At 40.2% G+C, this 25,313-nt stretch overlaps 1 protein-coding gene across 2 annotated transcripts in view; it reads right to left on the bottom strand.

The window, feature by feature from the left end:
- The window catches only part of TBKBP1 (TBK1 binding protein 1), a 71,234-nt gene extending 46,417 nt beyond the window's left edge, over positions 1-24,817 (bottom strand). For both annotated transcript variants that reach the window (XM_014058189.2, XM_014058196.2), the window contains exons 1-3: positions 24,391-24,817; positions 9,751-10,031; positions 8,693-8,815 (exon numbers count right to left, since the gene is read on the bottom strand). In XM_014058189.2, the coding sequence (XP_013913664.1) occupies positions 8,693-8,815; positions 9,751-9,972 (345 nt within the window). In that variant the 5' untranslated portion in view covers positions 9,973-10,031; positions 24,391-24,817. The remainder of the gene's footprint in view (positions 1-8,692; positions 8,816-9,750; positions 10,032-24,390) is intronic.
- Between the last annotated feature and the right edge of the window lie 496 nt (positions 24,818-25,313).

Below are 25,313 nucleotides of genomic sequence, written 5' to 3'. Positions count from 1 at the left end.
AATTCTGCATCCTGAATAAGACATTAATTAAATATTGTCTGCATACATTTTGCTTTTCAGATGTAGTTTTCTTTTCAATTTCTATCAAAGTTAAGAAGTCCCTGTAAGCAATCCACAGTGTGAGAGCTGAAACTTATGAAGTAGAAGACTAGAAAGGACCATCAAGTAAAAATATCTTAACTGCCTTTTAAAGCCACACATACACAAAAAAAGAAGCTAAATATCTGTTTATTCAGAAGGGTGAAAGGAAAAAGCCAGAATTTAAATAATGGACCACAAAACATGTCCCTCCCTCCCTCCCTCCCTCCCTCCACTTACTTACTTACTTACTTACTTACTTACTACTTACTTACTTACTTACTTACTTACTTACTTACTTACTTACTTACTGCACTGTCATGAGCAAATGAATCATTGCATCTGAGGCCTTCTTTTTGTCTGCAATAAAAATTGTGAGCCAAGGAATGCCTGGAAGTCTCCTGGCAAGTCTGGCCAAAAACTGAATTTAGGGCGAAGTGTCTGGGTTTATTACCTACCCTGGGTGTGAAGTTTGACACAGAACACTGAAAATTAAGCACTAGAATCTTTGCTTCATCCTTCTCTTCTAGTGACAAGAGAACTGAAAATGTTTCAAGAGAAGGAATGCAGATGGTCCGTTACTAAATTAAGAATAACATTGGAATAAGATTTCAACTACCGACATATAAAAAATATGCCATTCCAAATTATTGAAGAACAACAGAAGGGGATGGTACCTTGACTCCCACCTCAATTCTTCCCTATCTTTTTCTCCTCCCCACCCCAACAACATTTAATCTTTAGTACAATACTCCCAATCCTTTCATGGAACTTTTCCCTTCGTGGGAAAAGTCTGCATACAAACCAAGTAAGATACGAAATCCAATTCTTGTTTCTTTAGCTGTGATAATCCTTCCTTCTTTTACAAGGAACAAGATTTATAACATGGTTGATTTCAAATTGTCAAGCAGGGGAGCTGATGCCACCTAGCCAAATTATTGAGTCTGTTTACAGCTAGACATTGTGTTCTTCATCACAACCATAAGTGGCTGAAAACCTGTTAGAACTGAAAATAGCAGCTACAGTATTTTTTACAGAATTTAGACCTTAATCTGAAAATCAAATTCTGTACTTGTGTGATGAGTTCATATTAATGTAAAATTTAAATATATTTATAAAACATCTTTCTTAGTGTGTCCAGTCAATATGTATGTGTGTGTGTGTGTGTGTGTGTGTGTGTGTGTGTGTATGTATGTATGCATGTATGTATGTATTCTGTCTGTCTTATTCTCTGTCTGTGTTTCTCTGTCTCTGTCTCTCTCTATCTACTCACACACCAAATAATAATCTCAAGGTGATCTTAATATTAAATATGGTCATTAGCTTCAGATAAAAATATTGTTTCTATTACTATTACTAGTAATAATAATTACTTTTTTATGTTATAACATAGATCCTTTTTTATTTTGTACGTGAGTTTGGATGAAAAGTTAAAATATTTTATTCTTACAATATTGACATTCTAAAATTCTGCTAATAATAACAGAATTTTGATTAAACACTTGTTTATAAGCAGATGAAAAAAACTTATTGCAACCAAATTTTAAAAAATCCTTATTTTCAATACTTTAAACTTCCTAAATAATCGAATGTCCATACTTTATGTGCATTATATACATATCGCCACACTTAAATATTTATTGAACTAATGCAATGTATCAAGATTTATAACATTATAATAAAATAATAATAATATAGAACTAAAAAGGGCTCCTTATAAAGATTCTTTATCCCAAAGAATCCCTTTGTTGTGATTATTGGTGGTTGATTGGATTTCTTATTTCTTATATAATCACTTGATTATTCACTGCATAAAACCTTGTATATTTAAAGTTTAAATAAAATATTTATACAATAAAGAAAGAAAAAGGAAGGAAGGAAGGAGGGAGGGAGGGGGCGGGCTATACAGCCTTATGAAGTATGCAATGCTAAGAGAAACAACAATTGACCCCAAATCATCTCATGAATCTTGTAGGCTCAAGATTGAATTGAAATTTTAAGTCCTCTTATCTCATTGTATTACTTTGGTTGTGATAAGTTAAAGTAACAAAACTCCTATAGAAAACTAAATAGTTTCACGTTAATATAAAGAAAATATGCTAAAATTCATAAATTTCTGCTAGATACATGTCTGTTCAAGACAAAAAGGGCATTGGTACTTACCTGATACGCCTCTTCTCATAATGGGGGGGGGGGGGACAGAATGGGTTGACCTTTTCCTCTCATGATTGGATGAGTCAGATAAGCTCTTTGGGCAACGCCCCCTGGCCAGCCGATATTCCCCATATTTGACGAAGAGCTCTATCTGACTCATTGCACCATTCACACCAGACTCTTAATTCAGTTCTTAGCTATATCGTCTTTGACATCAATATTTATATAACTTCATAAAACAATGAACATAACACTTAGTCGTACAAACATAGTCAGGGAAGGACTGGATACTCCTCCCCCAACTATGAGAAGAGGTGTATCAGGTAAGTACCAACACCCTTTCTCCATAGTGAGGGAGGAGGAGTATCCAGAATGGGACGTACCAAAGCCTGCACGTCCCTAGGGAGGGAGACCCCTGAGGCCCCATGTCTCCCCTTCATGCCAGTTGAGGTGTGGGCCCCGCCCTGTGAACCGCCTGCAACGCCCTGTGGCCAAAGAGGCTTCTGCCGAGGCAAAAGCAAAGGGAGAGGGGAAAGCCCACATGGCTGCCCTGCAGATTTCAGCCAGGGATGTCTGCGTGGCCCAGGCCGTGGATGTTGCTGCGCTCCGCATGGAGTGAGCTGTGATATGATTGGTGTCTGTAAGCCCTGCGATTGGTATGCAGTGGCAATGCAGGTTCACAACCACCTGCCTATTGTGGTGGAAGTCACCTCGTTACCCAGGACCTGGTTGGAAGGAGACAAACAAAGCTTCGAATTTCCTGTTTGGCCTGGTTCTCTTGCGGTAAATCCTCAGAGCCCTCCTTATGCCCAGAGTGTGCCACTTCTCCAACGGGTGAGAAGGGTCTGGACAGAAGTTGGGCAAATCAGTTCCTGGGCTCGATGGAAGCAGGGGCCCACCTGAAGGATGGATCCGTCGTAACTCCACCCTGTCTTGGTGGAAGATGCCAAGATCATTCCTGGTGGACAGGGCTTGCAGTTCGTATATCCGCCTGGCGGAGGTGATGGCCACCAGAAAGGCCCCCGTAAGAGTCAGGAACTTAAGGGAAACTGTTTGTAAAGGTTCAAATGAAGTGCCTGTTGGAGCGTCCCCTACCCTGTGGAAGTCCCAGGAAGGGTACCTGAACACCGTGTGCGGTTTGGGGTTGGAAGCCCCCTTGAGGAATTGCCTGACCATAGGATGGTGAGTCAAGCTCTGGCTCCTGCCATGCAGGAAAATGACGAGATGGCTGAAACCTGTCTCCTAATCGTGTTAGGAACTAACCCTCTGTCCCGGCCTGCCTGGAGGAAGTCCAGAATCTGAGGCACTGAGGCCTGGATAGGATTGTACCCCAGGGAGTTACACCATGAGGCAAAGGCCCACCACATGGAGCCATAGATACGCTCTGTGGAGGGTGTGCGGGCAGTCTGGATAGTCTGCATCACCCTGTGGGGGAAGAGGTCTTTCCCCAGGATGCTCCGCTCAAGAGCCAAGGGGTCAGCTGGAGCCATTGAAGGTCTAGGTGCTCCAGCAACCCCTGGTTGAGGGATATCCTCTCCTGGGGGATTCCCCAGGGCCTCTCCACTGAAAGTGACTGGAGATCTGCAAACCACAGCCTCCAGGGCCAGTGAGGCGCCAACAGAACCCCTTCTGCCCCCTCCCGAAGGATTTTCCATATGACCCTGGGGATCAGGGGTAAGGACGGAAAGGCATACCAATGACCCCTGGGCCAGGGGCTTCGCAGAGCGTCCACCCTTTCTGCCCCCCATGTCTGGTACCTGGAGAAGAACCTCGGGAGCTGAACGTTAGGGGCGTGGCAAATAAGTCGACATCCGGGCATCCGAAGCACTCCGCCAGCTCCTCGAAAATTGCTGGCTGCAGCTTCCGCTCCAAATTGTCCACCTCGGTCCGGCTGAGCCAGTCGACTCTGATGTTCTCCACCCCTGCTATATGTTCTGCCCTCAGCGAATGCAGTCTAAGATCATAGGCTATCTGAGGTGCTTCTGCGATTTCTCATAGTCAGACATCCCATTCTAAGTTTGTGGTGGGTTCTGGCATGGGGACCGGCCTGTCTGAGCCTTTTTCCCCGGCCATAAGTGTGCTATGATTCTATGGCTAGGATTAGCGCAGAGATATCCTGAATGTAAACACAGAGAGAGTTCAATGGTCAGCCACTAGATTGCGTGCAAAGATGAAGTGAGGGAAGCTAAGGCTCACAATAAAGAAAGGCCTGCTGCAAAGGTAAAATAATAATAATAATGATAACAACAATAACAACAACAATAACAACAACAATAATAATAGTAAAATAAAATACAAAAGGGGGCATCTTCCCACATGTTAAAAACAAGAAAGATTAAGGAAACAATTGGTCCCTTGCTGGGAGAAAGTGGCCAGAAGGTGACATGCAGCAGGGGTAAGGCAGAACTATTTAACTCATGTTTGGCATCTGTCTTTACCCAAAGGGATAAAACAGTCCAACCTATCAAGAACAGCACCCCAAAAATCAGATTAGGAACCCAAGATGAGATAGGGAAGAAATGGTAAGTGAAATGGTAACCTGTCTACCCAAAGTCCAATTCCCAGGACCGGATGGGTTACACCCCAGGGATCTGAAAGAACTGGCAGACGAGATCTCCAAACAACTGAACTATATCTATCAGAGATCCTGGAGTACCGGAGAACTACTATAGGATTGCTGATGTGGTTCCTCTCTTCAGAAAGGGAGAAAAACAGATCAAGAGCCCAAAGCCAACATGGGTTTGACAAAACAGATCATGCCAGACTAGCCATATTGCCTTCTTAGATACAGTGACAACACTAGTGGACCATAGGAATGCCATCGATATAGTTAACTTGGACTTCAGCAAGTCCTGATAAGGTAGACCATAACCTACTACTAGATAAAGTAGAAGAATGTGGGTTAGACATTGTCACACCAGATGGCTTTGTAACTGGTTGACCATCCACACACACCTGTACTCCTCGATGGAACTGCCTCTTCATGGAGGTAAGAATGCAGTGGAGTACCCCAAGGCTCTGTGTTGGGCCCAGTACTCTTCAACATCTTCATCAGTGATTTGAATGAGGGTGTTAGGTGTGTAAGCTAACAGTTGGGTTAGCAATATATATGCCATGATAGTAGTACTGTTTCTTTAAGTACTGCTGTTATCTCAAGCGGTCATAAGAAGGAGCCAGAATGACTGTTAGTTCTCTGTTTGTTAAATGCTGATAGGTGGGGGGACTCATCCGATTTGCAGATGACCCCAAGCTGGCAGGAATAGCCAACACTCCAGAATACAGGCTAAAGATACAGAAGGATTTTGATACACTTGAACAATGGGCACTGTCTAAGAAAATGAGATTCAATGAAGTAAGATTCTACCTTTAGGCAACGAAAATGAAGTGCACAGGTACAGAATACCTTGCTCCACAGTAGTAACTGTGAAGGGGATCTTGGAGTCCTCGTGGACAACCCTTTAAATATGAGCCAGCAGTGTGCAACAGCTGCCAGAAAGACCAACACAGTTTTTGGCTACATAAACAGAGGAATAGAATCAAGCTCCCGTGAAGTGTTAATCCCACTTTATAAGGCCTTGGTAAGGCCACACTTGGAATTCTGCATTCAGTTTGGTCACCATGATGTAGAAAGGATGTGGAGACTCTAGAGAAGAGCAACAGAGGGGATCAGGGGACTGGAGGCTAAAGCCTATGAAGAACGGTTGCAGGAACTGGGTAGGTCTAGTTTACTGAAAAGAAGGACTAGGGGAGATGTGATAGCAGTGTTCCAATATCTCTGGGGTTGCCACAGAGAAGAGGCAGCCCAACTATCTTCCAAGGCACCCGAGGGTAGAACAAGAAGCAATGGGTGGAAACTGTTCAAGGAGAGAAGCAACTTAGAACTGAGGAGAAATTTCCTGACAGTTAGAACAATTAATCAGTGGAACAACCTGCCTCCAGACGTTGTGAATGCCCCAACAGTGGAAGTTTTTAAGAAGCTGTTGGATAGCCATTTGTCTGAAATGGTATAGGATTTCCTGCCTAGGCAGGGGGTTGAGCTAGAAGACCTGCAAGGTCCCTTCCCACTCTGCTATTGTATTGCATAGTATTGTATTGCATTGTATTTTGCTCTTTGCCTACTCGCCCCCACCCTTGGAAGGCCTTCAGGGGTAATCTCTAACCTGATTGGAGGCTCTTCTGTCCCTCCATTGAGAGCTGCAGCCTTTAGCAGCCAGGCTGATTACTCCTCCCCCCTTTGCTTGTGTTTTTCCAGGCTGCAGGGGGCTGCCGTCTTGGGCCACGTGGGGCCTCTCCTCCCCCTTCTTCCCAAATGGCTCTGCGGGGCAAATACCATAGCCCCGCCCTCAAGAATTAGCCACAAAAAACACAGCTTGTGCTACTAAGATCTGCTGGCCAGCCTCCTTCTGAGAGCCTTCTCGCCCCCCCCACTCTTTCTCCTACTTAAAGAAGAGAGTTCTTAAGGGGGAAGCCTCTGGAATTCTCCTGTTGCTTGGCAATCAGAAAAGGGGCAGAAACGGGCTTGCATACATCGTTAGGCAAGGTTGCTGTAACACCAGAGGACAAGCCGAAGGGGATCCTCCCCTGGGGGGGAGGAGTTCTCAGGTTGGGGGGGGGGGTTCTTCCTGCAAGCCTTGTCGCAGCTGCCTCTGTGATTCATCTAGGAGGTAGGCTTGGGGGGGGGGGATTGATCCACCACCTGCCTCTTTAACCTCCTTGATAAGCCTCCTTTTGGCCCTTTGCTGCCTCCCCCGCCCTTGGCTAATGCCTCTGCGATGGTTTCTCACCTTTTTAAGGGCTCCTCAGAGCCTCCGGTGGTGGTGTTGCTGGAGGGCTGAGAGCTGGGCTCCTGCTGGCCTCCTCTGAGCTGCTGGGGGCCGCCATCTTGGACCACGTGGTTTCAAGATGGCCCCCGGCTCCAAATTCAAAAGGCTCCTCTTTGCTGGAGCACATGGAAATGGCTTGTGCCTTTGCAGGCTGCCATGTGGCTGCCGCTGCCACTAGAGGCTGTCTCTCTCGCCTCCCCCTGCCTCCCACAGCTCTTTCTGAGCCTCTCCGGCTCTCACCTTGTTCACTGGTGATAGCTGCCAGCGCAGGCTTTCCAGGGCGTTTTAACAACTCGCAGTTCGTGGCTCAACCCCTGAGGGGAGCAGAGGAGCGCTCCTGCTCCTGAGAAGCCTCTGCGGCAAGGGCTTGCCTCTAGGAAGCATGTGCCCTGTCTTCCTGCTTGCTCGGCAAAGATCCTCACTGAGTGACTCCGTCTCACTCAGTGGCCAGGGCAGCGTGCCGCCACAGGGGGCTTGTGGCAGTCCAGTCCTTGCAGGAGGAGGCTGTGCACGATGTAGGGAGGCAGGATTCGCCAGGTCCAATTTTCCTTAATCCTTTATAAATTACTGGAGGTCCAGAGTGATGCAAGCTTTCCAGTGAGTGGATGAGTCAAAAAATGGGGAATATCGGCTGGCCAGGGGGTGTTGCCCAAAGAGCTTATCTGACTCATCCAATCATGAGAGGACAAGATCAACCCATTCTGGATACTCCTCCCCCCTCACTATGGAGAAAAAGTATTTACAGAAAATATAATTAATTTAAACTAATTTAAACCTGACATGTTATCCACTGCAGCCTATAGCCTCCCTACTCTCTACTCAGAACACAGGTATTAGTATTTCAGTTAGTAAGTTATCTATTTCTAGGAAAAGACACAACAAAAGGAACTTCATTCACAGTCCTCTCCCTGTGTGTGTGTGTATTTGTGCACACTTGTGTTTGTCTCTATGTGCACAATTTTGGATTGTTGTCATTTGAGAGCTTCCTGTGCAAACAGAACCCTGAAATATGAGATCCAGATGTACCACTGGTCTCACCTAGCTGAAGGTGTGATTTGAGACATGTGAAACTCTTTCTATGTCTTTGCTAAGTTACAGTACTTACTCACTGTGCTTTCTGAAATTGAAACTGTACAGGACCCTTCTTCCAAATGTGAGAAGATTAAAATTCCAGAACACAACAGAGAGTTGCACATCAAAATGAACACACCCCATTAAATTATCCTTAATGAAAATGGACTGTCCTTCTTCAGGCAACTGCAGCTATCATTTTCTTATTAATTCTGTATATTGGTGGAATCACTTATCTTTGCTACCACTTTGCAAATGTTAGCGCACTTGCACTGCATGTGCAGAAGGTTGCATATTACGTCGGGGTGGTGGGGGGGACGGAACCTCCAGCCTCCACCACTGACGGTTCACCCAAACCGGTAACAATCAGCTGAATACCATACCACTGATACTATCATAGTCACATACTACTCAAATGAACCAAACAAAACAAACCCTCAGCCTTGAACCACATTTCAATTCATGAGGCAGTGGTAAAAGCCACCATATGACAGAAAAAATTCATGAAAAGATCAGTAAGTTAAGTGCATACATTTTTTTCAAAGGTTGCTGAACAGTCCCCTCACCTCACGCTGGAACTGATTCAACTGCTGCTGGAGGTTGGCTTTCTCGCTCTTCAGAAGAGAAGTCTCCTTGGATTCATAAGCTGGGAACAGACGTTCTTCTCCAAAGTCACTGATCAATGGAAACTGCAAACCAGATATAAAAAAATGCATGTCTATATGTGTATATATATATGATAATATTGTGAGTTTATGTGTCTATATGTACACACACATTTCAGTATATTTGTACAAAATGGGAAGTAATAACATGTAAATCTGCATGTAAGATCTGAATATCAAAGAGTTACAAAGCTAGCTGCTAAAATAAAGACAGAAAAATGATAAAGAAAAAAGAGTTATCTGGCCTGGACTAAGTAGATTTTAAAAAAATCAAACACTGGGTAAAATATAAATATATTCAATGCTTCAATTGTCTTTCCATAAAATTTCTAATTGAAGTTGATAGTAATCTGTGGGCCACAATATGAGAGCTATTGGTTTAAGAAGGAGGTTCTCTATTTAGGTAGTTACTTTTATTTTATTTAAAATTTAAAAAAACCAGACAAAAGGAAGGAGGTGTTGCAAAACATCTGAACAGATTTATAACAAGTCAGCATTGGCAGCAATATGGCATTTTTCCTAGGTAAAAAAATAAAATAGACTGGCTAATGCCTAGTTAGCACATTGGTCCATCTAGCAACTACCCACCCTTGGCATGATCAAATGGTCCACAGAGGTGTTTAAAAAAGAATAAATGAATTAAAGGCTACTCTAGCCTTCTTTATCTTTGCATCCTACAGAGGTATTAGAATATAACTTCCCAAAACTAATCTGGCTGAAATTTCTGAAACTGCAGTCTCAATACAGGCAGTTGGAGAAAATTGTCCTAGCATAACAGGAACCAACACATTAAAAAGTAGGAGGGACGCGCTCAGCTCCTATTGTGTGAGCTCAACGTTCTGTAGCAACAGGTAATTACATACATTCCTGCCCATGTTAGGAGCAACGTTCCCCCCCCTCCCCCGAATTGATATATGCTATTTTTCTGACTGGCCTTACTTTAGACAGCAACCACTCACCTTGATCTCATACATCTTTAGCTTCCGTTTGAGGTTAGTGTTCTCCCGCTCTAGCCCTGTCAAGCGATTCTTGATGTCATCATATGCTGTGATGAAAGCAAAGTGAGAGGCAGAACACATCTCACTGGAGAGGTCAGTGTTCGGACTGTCCAACCATTCATCATCCTGCACCAAGGCATCTTGGGTAAGGATGCTGATGTCATCCTCAAACATGGAGTCCATGACACAGTCTGGAAGGAGTGAGCATTTAGCAGGAAATATCAATGCATGGCCAAATCTAGCTGTAGGAGGTGACAAGAAAGAAGAACAATAAGGGAAATAGCAAAATACTTTTTTTCTACCATTCCACTTCTTTTAAGCATCTTCTTATCGTTTTTGTTATAAGCTGAGCAAAAGATCTGTATATTTGTAAATGAATTTTAATTGTTGAAAGCTATTCTTTGGGACAATATGTGTTTGGAATCCAGGATAAAGTCTAATAAAGAAATGGTGCAAATACGCAGCTTAATAATGATAATGCAATACCAGAGGATGCCTCATAATGTCTTCATAGTTTAGTGGCATTTTAAACTATTTGTTAATTTTTATCTCCCACAAGATAATATATTTTAATGAATATTAAAGGCTACTCTTTAGAAATTATATCAACATTTTTATTCAGACTTTGTTTACATCTTCTGATTATAGACTATGTGCTTCCTATTGATAGCATATCATTTTTGTTTTAAAAATTTATGCTATACTAGTGTCATACTCCAGTACATATTTGTGTTTCTAACCCTTCATTTCTAAGTATGCTCAAGAATTGTGGTGGATTGCTCTCCCCCAGCTGCATCTACCAATTATGCTGTCTCACCCATCACATATTGCAGCAGTTTAGAAGTGCCTATTATGCTTATTGATGTGTGCTTGGAAGGAAGCTAAGCACAAATTGACCAGACAGGACTTGCTTGGCATCATCTTATGTCCTTCCCACCTGTTTTCAGGGAGCACGAAGTTTGTCAGAAACAATCTTACTATAACTCTCATTCCCCTCCCCCACAAGTCTTGTGTCAGAGAATGCCTGGACCTTTATTCACCAAGGATCCAGATCTAACTTGTGCCATTATATACAGTCCTGAATGACACCTGGGTCTAACTCTCTACCAGGCCACTTTATACCCATTAGCAGATTCTTCTAAGTCACCCCTCAAAAGTGAAAGAAAAATCTGCAACTCAAATGCTGCATTGAATTTCTCAGTATAAGTATTGGAAAGAAGAAAGTGCGTTAGTCAAGCCCAACACAGAGATGGTCTGTTGAAAGAACTGAACAACTTTGGACATGGGCACAGAACGTGACAACCCCACAGTAAAGGAAAAGAAATGGGGAAGGTGAATGGGAAGAAGAACAATAGCAAGATAAAATCAGGTACTGAGGAAAAGTGGGTGTCAAAACTGCTGCAGCAACTTGCACATCATAGCAGGCTTTTTCTAATGGCTAATGTGGGCGTGTTGAGAAAGAAATGAGACTACAAAAATCATTCATTATTTTTAAAAAGCAGAATAATTTTTTTACAGTTCCGAATGCTCTTATTCTCCCATACAAAGGAACAAAAATAGATAAAAGGTAACTATTGGCTCTTTAGGAAATAAAAAGCACAGGAAACTACTTGTATAGACTCAATCCACTGACCTATCCACTTCAATTTTCTGCATTCAGACGAGATAGAACATGATGGATCACGTTCTATCTCATCTGAATAGAGATCAATAGTTCACTACAGATCTCTAGATGATCTGCAATGCCCGAAACTCATCTGATTCTCAGTTACCAAACAATAGCAACAATTAAAAAAAAAACATTTATCCTACTTCCTATAATGTTAATATTATCCTATAAAGTAACTGAAAGAAAATACAGAGAAAAATTAAGGTAGACTATTTCCCTGGTCAAGAGAGGTATTTTTCTGCATCTAAATTAATTTACTGATTATGTAGGTTATAATTAAAATAAATACAAGCATTATTATTACTGCTCCCCACCTATTTCCAGAACTCTGGAAATATACATATAGATTTCTCCAGTAGTGGGATTCAAATAATTTAAAAACCAATTCCCCACGGTGGACATGGCCAGGGGATGTGACAGGCAGTGCTTGACCTCCTGTAGCTCCCTGGGAGCAAAAACAGGCTGTACCCTATTTTGGGCCTAGTAGGCCTCTCTGCAGCCTCCTAGGAACAAAAACAGGCTGCGGAGGGGAGGTGTCGCACTGCACCACTCCCCACACACAGTTTTGGGCCTTGTAGGCCTCCCTGCACTTACCTGCGAGCAGTGGGGTGCATGTGGACTCCTGAAAGAGGAGAGGCCAGCCAGCAATTTAACAACTGGTTCGGCCGAAGTGGTGTGAACCAGTTGAATCCCACCACTGGAGTTCTCCTATTTTGTATAAAACAATCCTATCGTATCGTATAGGCTGGCCTAAGGGAGAATGCTTCCTCTACCAGTTTCCTAAAACTCTACGGTTTCACCTAGAACTGTTCACTCTTGCCTTGTGTTTTCTTCATGTATCTATATGAGGTCTTCACCCAAGGCATGAAAATCAATATTTCTCTTTCTAGGAACTGACCTCAGCCTAGCAGCAAAGAGTCAAAAGATAATATTTTTTTAATAATAAAAATTTAATAATAATTTACTCTTTTTACAGATATTGAAGCAGCTTTAATAATGGGGGGAAATCAGCTATTATATACGGGCTCTAGAAATCAATCTACATTTATAGAATAGAGTAGAATTCTTTATTGGCCAAGTGTGATCGGACACACAAAGAATTTGTCTCCAATACATAAGCTCTCAGTGTACATACAAGCAACAAGTGATACATCATGATCATAATCATCATAAAAATACATTACATTATAAATCATGATATATTTTGTGACCATCAAAGGATACTAAATAACTAATCAACATAAATCATACTAGGATACTGAATAAGACAATTAATATAAAATTAACATAAAAAACAAGCAAGAAAGTTATAATCATAAGAAGATAAGGAAACAGATAATAGGAAAAATGAGAATAAAAATAGCAATACAGCCCTACTAGGTAGTTTGAAAGTATTGTGGGAATTAGTTGTTTGGCATGGGGGAGGGAAGAAAATTGTCCTTCTGCCCAATTGTTTTGGCTTGTAATGCCCTATGGTGTTGTCTTGATGGAAGAAGTTGAAACAGTTTAGGTCCAGGATGTGAGGGATCTGTAGATATTATCACAGCTCTCTTTCTGGCTCGTGCAATATACAGGTCCTCAATGTAAGGCAGGCTGGTAGCAATTATTTTTTTTTGCAATTCTAACTATACATTGAAGTCTGTATCTGTCTTGTTCGGTTGCAGTGCCAAACCAGACAGTTTTAGAATGCAAATTACAGACTCAACAATTCCTTTGTAGAACAGTATCAGCAGCTCTTTAGGCAGTCTGAGCTTTCTGAGTTGGCACAGGGGGAACATTTTTTGTTGTGCTTTTCTGATGACATTTTTGATGTTAGGTGTCCTAACATCAACATCTTTACTCTTAAGATACTATAGAACCTAGAAACTTTGAAGGTCCCTACTGTTGATACTATGTTGTCTAGTATTGTAAGAGGTGGAAGAATAGGAGGACTTCTCCTTAAATCAGTTTTGAGTATGTTCAGTACAAAACTGTTCCAGCTACACCACAAGGTTAGTTGTTCAACTTCCCATCTGTATGCAGACCAATCACTGTTGTATCATCTGCAAACTTCAGTACTTTAACAAAGAGATCCTTTGAGATGTAGTTGATATAGAGAGAGAAGTGGAGAGAGAATACAGCCCTGGGAGGCCCCTGTGGTACCTGATATGATTTTGCCTAGCTTTACCTGTTTCCTGTCTGTTAGAAAGTTTATGATCCACGTACAAGCTGAATCAGTTCAGTTAGACGAATATCAGGAATGATGGCATTAATGCTGAGCTGAAGTCTACAAAAAGAATCCTTGCATAGGTCCTTGGAGGTTCAAGGTGTTGTGGGATGTAGTTCAGAGCCATACTAACAGCATCATCTGCTGATCTATTGGTTCAATAGGCAAATTGCAAGGAGTCTAACAGCGGATGCGTGAAGCTTTTCAGGTGGGCCAGCACTAACCTTTCAAAGATTTTTATAACTATGGGTGTCAGAGCAACAGGTCTGTAGTTATTTAGATCCTTAATGGAGGGCTTCTTCAGCACTGAAATGACAGCGGAGCATTTGAAGCAAGAAGGAACATAACGTATCTCTAGATACAGGTCAAGATGAGGGCCAATTGGTCAGCAGAAGCTTTCAAGCAAAAAGCAGTTACTTTGTCTGGGCCTGGTGCTTTTTCAAGTGTTTGTCTGCATATCTTGACCTTGCATATCATTTTCGCTAATCACCAGAGGTAGGGGGCCCAAAGCTATGGGGTCAGTTGTAGGAGGCTTGGCTGTTGTTGGTCTATCTGAGATGGAGGTTATATGTGACAAGTGGTTTCCTCTCAAATCTACAGTAAAACACATCCAATCATCTGTCAGTTGTTGATTCCCTTCAGCATGGAAAGATTTGCTGTAAACAGTGATATTTTTAAGCATTTTCCATACATTTGTTGGTTAATTTGTTAACAACTGATTCTTCTGATTTTCAGAGTAGCTGATTTTTGCTGCTCTGATCTCCCTTGTTAATACATTTCTGGCCTGATTGTACAGCATTCTACGGCACAATGTATCTGCTTGAGTTTAGCTGTGAACTAAGGTCTGTTGGTTCTATATATTTGCAGGTTTCTGGTTGGCACACAAAGGTCTTCATAAAAACTAACACATGATTTTCAGTATCTGTGAGTTCATCCAAGTCTGTAGAGGCATGTTCGAAAACATTGCAATCTGTGCAATCAAGGCAAGCCTGTAGCTTTAACTTTGCCTCCTCAGTTCAAGGCTTCATTGATTTAATTGTTGGTTTATGGTTTTAAGCCTTTGTCTATAAACAGGTACAAGGTGAATCATAACAATCATCAGAGTGTCCCACAAATGCTCATGGTAAAGACCGATAAGCATCTTTTAATGTTGTGTAGCAGTGGTCTAAAGTATTCTTGCCTCTAGTAAGATAGTTGACCATGCTGAAAGTATCTTGGTAGCTCTTGGCTTAAGTTAGCACTGTTGAAATCTCCTAGCACAATGTGGAGTGAATCTGGGTATTTATCTTCAGCCTACATAATCTGGTCAGCTAGAGTTTGTAATACATTGTTTATGCAAGCTGGGACAGGAATATACGTTGCAAATAGAATGAGAAAAACTCTTAAATAATTAACATCTCTAAATCCACATCACCAAATATCTTTTATTTATTTTTAAATATCACATTGGTTTTAAGTACTACCTTTCTCTTTCTCTTGCATTTATGTGATAACAAATTTCTTGTCATTCATTTCTTGACCTTGAAAGTGGAAAGCACTGTGTTGACAGATGTGGTCTTTGATCTAGCTTTTCCAATTTCGGTGGTCACAATTACAAGAGAGGACCAGACAATATGGTTATTTGAAAATGTAAAAACGGCTATTCTGAGACAGCCTTTAAACCAAAACTACTTCTTTTGTCCTGAGAAATTATGCATATGCTATCAGAGCTGACACAAAATATTGAGCATTTTAACCACAATAGGACTTAAATTACTTCTTCAGATTATAATGTAGAAAGTCTATGTGTATGTTTACATGCACATAATGGTATGGGAGTGATTGTGTTTTCTCTGGTTATGTTCCTTTCCTAATCATTTGGTTTACAGTGTAAATTTTAGAAAGCAAATGCAGATGCGCACTCCAATTCCTGTAGCTGGCCTAAGAATGTTTGTTGCCGGAACAGGATAACAAGATGGAGCCACTTCCCTTTTTTGCCCCATTGATAAAAGCTAACTGGAGAAGTGACTGAATTTCCTTTCAAGCCTATTGGTAAGGTGGCATTCCCATTACACTTGCAGATAGCTGCCCAGCTGAAGGGCACTGAAGGCCTTTTGTTTCAATATCTTGTGGACATCTTCCAATACCTGTCCTCTAAAGCAACTGCTTGCTCATTGCTACATGGGAAGAAGACAAAAGAGGCCAGAGAAAGAATATGTGGCTGTTTTTCATAGCCCTGCAGTTAAAGGTAAATGCATGTTATTTTAGTCTCACCCTTACAATGGCTGTGAACTAACGGCACACATTTGGTTTATCGCTAATAACAGCTTTAGACGAAGGACAGCAGCGGCAGGGGTGTCATTTGCAGGAAAAAAAGAACAAGAAAGGTTCCTTTTAATGACTTTTCAGTTTATGCTAAAATAAAAGTCCAGTCTGGTCCGTGTAACCGGTCCTATTATAAGAATACAATTAAAGAAGAATGTTAAACAATTAGTTCAAAGTAGTCCTCCTTTCAATACCTGGCATTATTTGTTTGCTAAATAAATAAATAATGTACAATATTTATAGACATTTAAATTTTTGTGTGTGTCTCATTTCAAATCTTTAGACAGTTCCTATTCAAATTGAAAAGCACATTTATCGATACTTACATTTGCCTTGTTGTGTAACATATAGTATGAATAGAAGCCATTCTTGCTTAAATTTAATTAAACTTCTGTTGTGAATATATGCTGTTAATTTTGCCCTTAGTGCATATTCTCCTAATTTAATGTCCCAGTCTGACATCTTTGGTAACGTATCTCTTTCTAATGTGCTAAATGTTTCCTTCCACTTTAAACATGTATCTTAGTAAATTATATTTTGTTTTATGTTTTGGAATTATGCCTAGTGAGAATTGCAGTTTCATTTTATATTTAATTTCTCTGAATAGTGCTTTATATTTCTGTCATACTTTTCGGGGTGGGCATATGGGTTACATGTCTGCGACACAAGTATGTTCCCCCTATTTTATAGCATTTTCAACTTTAATTACTGTACAATTTATCTATGTTGGTAATTACTGACAGTTGTATACCACCTATATTTTATACAATTTTTTCATAAGTTATAACTTGGAACAAATTTTATACATTTCATAATTTTTCCCATTGTTATTTTGTGACTGTTTCTTTAAAGTTTTGCAACTAATTTATTATGCAGGGTTTTTAAATTTTGCTCTGTCTCCATGCCATATCTGAGTAACAGTTTTTATACAGGTAGTCATCAGCTTAAAGCCATTTGTGAAGCAACAGCAGTGAAAATAAAGACTTAAATCAGATCCTTGCATTTACAACTGTTGCAGCATCCCAATGGATATATGATCAAACTTTGAGCACTTAGCAACCGGAGTGTATTTAAAAGTGTTGCAGCATCCCAAATATTTGTCACCTTTCCAGCTAGTTTCTGACAAGCATAGTCAATAGGGGAAGTTGGATTTGGTTAATGACCACATGATGCTCTTAACTTTAGTAATTTGCTTAACGGAGGCAGAAAAGATTGTAAAATCTTAAAACATCTTACTCAGCAATGGAAATTCTGGTTCTAATTGTGGTCATAAGTTGAGGACTAACCTGTATATGCTCTAATACATGCTGTTGATTGTGTATGAGCATTCCAATTTCATAACATTTTCTTAGAAGCTGCCCCCTATTTTTGAGATCAGTTTTTATTTTTCCAGCAATCTGTAGATACATCAACAATGGTATGTTCTAGCTTCACCAAGTAGTTCTTGGTATGTTTTTGATCTGTTCATGGAGTCTAAATGAATACTGTAGTTGCATTTTTCTTACTATAGTTGTCTTCAAAATTAAAGCAAATTTAAAGGAGAGGCTACCAGTAAGATTGTTTGAATTATTTTTTTTCTCATAAGATTTCACACTTTTGATCAAACTTTGCATTATATTTTTTTAAACATTTTTGTTCTCTTTATTGTCCCTGTACCATAAATATCTATAAAATTAGCTACACCAGCTTCTCGCAATGTTGATGTTTTACTATTTGAGGATTTTATTTCTGTTAGCAATCACAAATAGTTTATCCTGTAATATAGTTTAAAGTTTGGAAGAACAAGATTTACTTCTATCTTAGGATTCTTACAAAATTTGGAATTTGACTCGAGTTTTTTTCCTTCACTCCATGTAAATTTACCAACAGCTTTTCTTTTTCTAACCATTCTTAACAATACATTCTTACTAATTAAAGATCAGATGGCTGAACAGTCCATGTCTATTTATTGAGATTTATTATCACAACATTTTTAAAAAAAAAATAGAAGATGTAGTGAAATGTAATCAGAAGTCATTAGGAAGGGTGGGCCCATTCCCAGAGGGCAAAGAGACAGCAGAGCTTGGAATGTCTGGCAGGCAGGAAGACAGCAAGATTGAGCCCTCCCTTATAAGTCACAGAATATACTTTGTAATTATGGCAGATAATTGCTTTAGTCTGGCAAGATTCTGTTGGTAGGAGAGAAACAATAAAGGAACTACCAGTTCTCAGAACTCCAAGTGTTGTTCTTGATTCTATTGGCTGGGCATGAACTGAAACCAAGCAACTTGCCCAAGCGTGTGTGTGTGTGTGTGTGTGTGTGTGTGTGTGTGTGTGTGTGTGTGTGTGTGTTGTGTGTGTGTTTTGAATATTAACCCTCCATGTTTCAGCCCAGGTAACTTATCTAAAGCTACATTGCACAGAGCTATTTTGGTTGCATTTGCAGATGGCAATAGAGGTGAGGTAGTAATGGAAGGGGAAAGAGTTTCGGTAATTCTAAAAACTGAAGCTGTTCAAATTAAATCAACTGGCAGTCAACAGCTATCTAGATTTGCACACCCAACCAGCTAATTCAATATGCTACAGTTCAAGGTCATTCCAGGTAAGAAGAAAAACTGTAGCTTCTATACACAAAATACCAGCTAAAACTTATATTTTCTAGTATTGGCATAAATGCATGCACATGGACATTTTCTGCTGCAGGTAAATGTCATTTTCCTTTTCCATTCAATCATTTATTGTGCTTTGTAAAGGAGTGTTGCAGTTACTATAGGGATCTGTATTTAAATACATTCAATTAAAGCAAAGCCTACCCATACCTGCAAGTAACACGTAATTGAGAATCGGAGATATGGGGGGGGGGGGGGAATCTTTCCACCAATGTCTGGAGGATTAAAAAAAAATAGAAAAAAATACAAATCAAAGCAAAACAATGGTTTATTTTAAACCTAGAAGAAATAAATTATTTATTTATATCCCTATAATACATGGATATTCATGTGTATGTTGCATCTTTCAATATGAATAGCTTTGAACTCATTAATCTTTGGACCACAGTAAACCTTACTCCTTAGATTTCTACATTGAAACAGAAAAAATGGCAGCCGCATATAAAAATGTATCCTTAGGAAAGCTGCATTTATAAATACATAAAGCAAAGCAAAATAAAAGTAATGAAGTAAAAATAAAAACACCTACTCCATCTTAAGGTAACATTCTTATTAGGCCAACTCAAGTTTCTAAAATAACATGCAAGCTAAAAACGCTTCACCAGACAAGATGAAAAAAAAATGAAGAGGAAAGGGAAACAGCTGGTGTTTAAGACATGACAACACCAGGTTACACTCTTGGGTAGAATGTAGGAGTCTGCAGACAGGCAAATGATGGGTGAATATAATCTGTTAGAATACATAAATGCCTTGCTAGACGCATCTATAATATAATGTATATATCATATATACAGAGAGCACTATTCACCAAGAGGGGATTTTTTTATAAAGGAGGACTTTCTCAAAGTACTATAAATCTCCAGTAATAAACCACCTGTCTCCTTTGTATACTTCAAATAATTTACTACATGGTACATTCAAGTTTATTTTTGATATTCTAAGTACAAGAAATTTTGCCTAAGTGAATGAAAGGAAAGGAAAGCCAAGATTTGCAGCCAACATAAAAATCCACATGTGACGGAAAACTCCAGATAAAATCCAGGAACGCTTCCAAAGATTGTGTTCAAATACCATTCCTTCCATTTATATATTAAATATGGAAAATAGGCATTAAAAAGTGCACATTTGACAATCCAAACCATTGGGAAGTCTACACTGCTTAGGTCCCCCCACTCCCCACTAAATCCACACAGCAGTCATATAGATTAGGAAGCCTAGACTGGTCAGATCTCCCTATTAAATCCACATAGCCGCCAACATATGTTCTGAAATAACCCATTGCCCAACTGCAAAAGGGAAGCTGTAAATGATTCCTTTTCTCCATATCAGCACATAAGTGACACAATCGAAAGGTTAACATTTGAGAGGATGTGACCTAAAAGCCTAAATCATAGCTGGTTCCTTTCATGAACTTCTATCAGCCCTTGTTAAACTTCAATATCTTAGAACCATGACTCTGCTTTTTTTCTTCCTCCTAATCTCCTACACCAACAGTAATGAAAATCAAAAGACTATCAAAATAAAGGTAGAAATATCAAATATTGGAAAAGTACACATAAAATGAAACCAGAAGGGAAACTTTGCTCCTGAAGTCAATGAGAGCTACAATAAAGATAACTTCTGGAGAAGAACCATTGAAGTGAAAACAGCTCCACTGAGGAGATTGGAGCCAACCCCAGTGGAATCACAAATTTGTGAATGGATCAGCTCACCAGGATTCTTCTCCAGAAAGAGAGAAGATTTGAGATCTCCCAGAAGTGCTCCAGAGAATTGTCCCCCCCCCCCCCAGGAGATCACAAAACACTCGTATCTGGAAGTTTTAGAATTCTGGGAGATGAGGGAATGCCATCTTCACTCAAACCATAATTGGCCCAGGGTTAACACATTTCCCTTTTCTAATAACTTTTGGAAATTGTTTATTAATTACTTTTTAGCTATTAGTAACCTTGAAAATGACATGTTTTACACCACTGTGTAATTTTCCTTCAACACTTTGCAAAAATAAATAAAAGTTTAATTTTAAAAAAAACATTCATTCTTTTTTGGAATAAACAGGAAAAGAAATTGTGAGAATATTGATTTTTGAAAATTACAAACAATTATGGGTCCAGATGGATTTGAAATAAGACTTTGATTTAATTAGAAAGATCCTTCCCATTGGAAAGCAATTGTTTAAAAAATGATACCAGAGGGAAGCATAAGGATATTTGTGAAGAATTGACCCAGGAGTTAATGTTAATAGTGTCTGTCTTTATATATAGACTGTGTTTAAAAAAATGTTATGGAAGAGGAACAAATTTTCCTGAACGAGACTGAGACAGATCCAAAACTAGATTTAAAAATGAAAGGCTACAAGAATGATATAGAAAAAGATGCTAAACTGGATATACAAATGAAACTGGCTGATGTTTTAATAATTAAAAAGGATATGTAAATAACAAACCAAAAGAGGAACCTGGATAATTTTCTATAGTGGATATACAAAAGGGGCTTGTTACATTCTTGAAAGGTTTTGTGAGAAGGATCAAAGAAAAAAATGAAAAGAAATCAGTTCTGAGACATTATTTGAAGGGATTAAAGATTGCTAAAAGTAAAAGGAAGGAATATAAAGTTGGTTTATTTGATCAATGTTAAAATAGATGTTATTTCTCTTATCTCCTTTAATAGACTTTTGCTAATAGGACTGAACAAGGTTTTAAGGATATTTTTATAGCTAACAGAAGAGATTTGGGAAGAAGAGATTATTTGTTGTGTTTTAAAAGTTGATAAGTTACTAAAATTGTTTATATTTGTTGTGATAAAGGAAAAGCATTTGTTTATATCATTTTTCTTCTTGTTTATAGTGTTATTTTTTTCTTTGCTTGTATTAGTTTTTATCTTTTTAATTATAATGTTTAACAACTTTACTATTTTAAAAACTTACAATAAAAGAGATTTAGTGACCATACATATCTACAGAAGACCAAGGATTACTGAAAGGAAAAACTAAAACAAAGGGAGAATGTGAGAGAAAGAACTACCCTGCATAAGTTCTTCCTATTGATGGTATACTGGAGAAAGGCATATCCAAGTAATCTTAACAGGAGCACTCTTCTAAGATGAAATATCCCACAGCACTTTGTTGCACATTCCATCGCCAAGCACTAAGTTGAAGAGTTCCATATTAAACTGCATGTGCCATTCCTCCTACGTGGAAGCTGATTTTCAATAAAAAAATATTGTAACTAAGAAATGAATTACATGTAATAGAAGAATCTTGTGTTCTTGTTTATTATTTTCTTGTTCGTGCTGCCTAATATGTTCCAGTTATTCTTGGTGGCCTCAGAAGTCATGTGGAAAACTCAGAAAATGTTACTGATTATATAGTGGTTAAAGTGATGGATTAGAATAGAGGAGACCCAACTTTAAGTCCATCTTCAAGCATGGAAGTAGACAGGTGCCTTTAGACCAATTACTGCCTCTCAGGCCAACCTTCTTCACACAGCTGTTGTCAAGAAAAATAGAAGGATTGAATGCTATGTATATTGCCCAGAAATGTTAATAGATAAAGGAAGATAAATCCAGAATAAGTTTAATGAGGAAATCCATTCATAATGCTCCATAATTTCAGGTACATGGAACAGTTCTATCACTTCTCTAACCATGGTGCCTACTTGGGCATTCAAAATTGCAAAAATGTCTCCCAATATTGCGTGCAATAATCAAAACTGAGAACGAGGAGAATAGGTGCCCTTAAATAGGTGCCCCATTCATATCAACGGAAAGGGCTGCCCACCAAATTATACCTTAGAGATTAGATTTGCTGCTTGCCTTCTGCTATTCACAAAATCTAAAGTTGGCCTCCAGAAGCAACTATTTCCCCCTTGCCTCATAGGAAAGTCAACCATGTGGACAGAATCAGGCTCAGAGAAAAAGATGAGCAAGAACTCAAAACAAATACTCATCATCAACTTGGTCTCTCCTTATAAGTTCCCACCCATGAAATAAGTGGCATCAGATGCTTCTGGGGTTATGAAATAGAAAGAAAGCCACACATTTATACCTCAGAACAAGCAAGAACTCTCAGCAAATTCTCAGCATCTTTTCAGAATCAGAGTCTGAAGGCTGAACCCTAATAAGGTAGAATTTGATTAGGTAGAATGGGGAATAGGTTTAAAAGTTATGTAACAAATGGAAAAACAGAAGGAACTTGCTGGAAGTATTATGACAGCAATGGGAGGAATCAAATAAACAATCCATCCTGTAGCTGCATGATGTGGAATAGGGGGAAGAGCACCCCTAGAATTCAGTGGGATTGCAGCGCAGCTGTCAACAAAAAGATCAATATAGGTCGATTTACTCCTTATTTAGTATGTTCCTGCTCTGCTTTTTTCCATTATGGAACTCAATGCAACTCATCTGGAGTTCTCACTTAGTTTCACATCCTGACTTTGAGTAATTAGAAGGGTAGGCAGGGAACAAATCCAAGATTAAGTGTCAAGATACAGACCAAAAATGTGTATGAGATCGAAGGAAGGTGCAGTCTGCATTAAGAAATATAGGGAGGCTCACAAAAGCCAGGCATACTAGGAAAAGGGGAAGGAGGCAATGAAAAGTGAGGGGGGTGGGGAGAAAACACTAAGCCCAGATGGCATACAGGGAAAGTACAGGAACAGCAGATGGAAAGGGCAGTAAATACTGTAGGGAATGTAGAAGCACAGTTCCTACCATCAGTATGGCAAGTAATAGGCAAAGTGGCCAGAAAATAGAATATACAGCTCACTGATGTTTTAGTTATGTTTTCCATTAAAAAACAACTATATCTTTAATGACATTGGCCCCTTTGTTGGTTGCTCCATCCCATACCGATTACCCTCTTCCTACTTTATTTTAAAATCTTTCCAATCCTAGATGCTGTAAAATTATTGAGCTTTTTTAGAATAGGACATAATTTAATACAGAAAATTGGATTAGGAGAGAGGTACACAGGTCCTAGGATTAGAAAGGTAAATAGAAAGGAAAAGGGAGGTTATGGATCAGGAAAGCAATTAACAGGGAACAGCCCAGAGTCTAATGGGGAGAAGATATGCAATTGGGAAGAGAGCGAGAAAAATACAATATTAATTTCGATTAGGCAGCAACAAGATCAAAGTGGGGGAAGGGTTGAAATATCACAGGCCCTTCTGGGGAAAAAGGGGGTGGAAGGCAGGAGCAACAACCTGATATAAAATGGAAAGCAAAGTTGAAAGGGTAACATGAAATAGAGGAAGGGGTGAGAACTGATTTGACTAGGGGGACCATCGCAAGGGATAGTCAGCATAAATACTAGATGTGGAGGGCTTCAACCTTCTAGTTTTGGGGGAGGGAGAAACGGCAGGGGGGAGGGGAGCTGTACTAAAAGAAGGTAAGAGAATAATGGGGTTCAATATTACAGATGGGGTAGGGAGGAGGAATGGTACAAATAACTATGAGGAAGCGCTTGCTGCTCTCCTGAACAATCGCGCATCATCCCCCCCCCCTTTCCCCGGAGACTCGAGGCGCTGGGCCGAGGCTACGGGGTACACGGTTTGTTACTCGACGATGTCCCCCCCAACCTCCCGGGGGAAGTCATGTCATGTGGATGGACTGTCTCTTTCCCGGGAGAGCAACGGCATCATCCTCGGCAGCAGCCCAAGCGAGCGCATTCTCGGGGAGGCAGCACCACTCTTACCCCTCAAAAGCTCCCCTGCTCCGTTATGAAACCCCCTCCCCGTTCGCCCGGCTGATCCCAATTAGGAGATGGGGGTTGGACTTACATCACTTCCCAGTTTGCTTGACAAAGAAAATCCATCGTTAGCAGCTGTAGACCATGGAAGTGGCTGTTTTGGGGAGGTGCTTGCAGGAGATGGGTACGCGGGAGGGGGGGGGGGAAGCTTCTCCGGTGCTTTTCTTCCTCTTTTGCTGTTGCTTCCTCGGGCTCTTATCCCTCCTCGATTTCCAGCGGCCCTCTCCTATTCCCCTCCCCCAGTCTCACACCACAAAATGTGCAGCCGTCAGACTGGCAACACCATAACGCATCCCACGTGGTGGCTTCACCTTTTGTGGCCTAAGGCAGCTTTGCCACACCTCCCCGTGGCCAAAAATAAAGGGGAAAGGGCAATCTCACTATTGCCAGAGGGGAGAAAATGATTTAAAATGGTCCCCTTCCGCCTCCGCCTTCCTTCGGTAGCCTGGAATAGCCTCTGTACTCGCTCGCTCTTCCAGCTCCTGTTTCCTGCTCCTGATAACATACACACGCGCGCGCGTACACAGAAACACGCGCACACACAAACGCAGGAAACAGTCACAGAGCAAGTAGTATCTACATTTTTTTTAAAGAGAACCTTCAAAAACAGTACTTTTCCTTCCCCCGCCCTTAAAATATAACATATCGTAATATAAACCACATAACATTAAAGAATTTTCCCAAAAAGGTTGGCCCTAGAGTTTTGGTTAGGGTAAAAATCCAAATACGTTTTCTTTTCTTTAGATAGTTCTTAGAAGCCACACACATAAGCATGCTGATCTAGCTTCCGGAGTTATTCAATTCTTTTTTTCAAGCAAATGATTACTTTGGTAGGATCTACTAGTACTCAGATTATCTCAAGGATTTGGTGGATCATAGTCCACTTTCTGACGCCTCCATACCTAGAGGATAGGGGGTTGTGACACTATATATATGATAAGGAGTCGAGTTCTG

This window comes from Thamnophis sirtalis, unplaced genomic scaffold (assembly GCF_051295495.1).
Source record: "Thamnophis sirtalis isolate CommonGarterSnake01/CBP01778 unplaced genomic scaffold, rThaSir2_p1.2 scaffold_4, whole genome shotgun sequence".
Taxonomy (NCBI): domain Eukaryota; kingdom Metazoa; phylum Chordata; class Lepidosauria; order Squamata; family Natricidae; genus Thamnophis; species Thamnophis sirtalis.
This window is presented reverse-complemented; position numbering and strand designations above follow the sequence as displayed.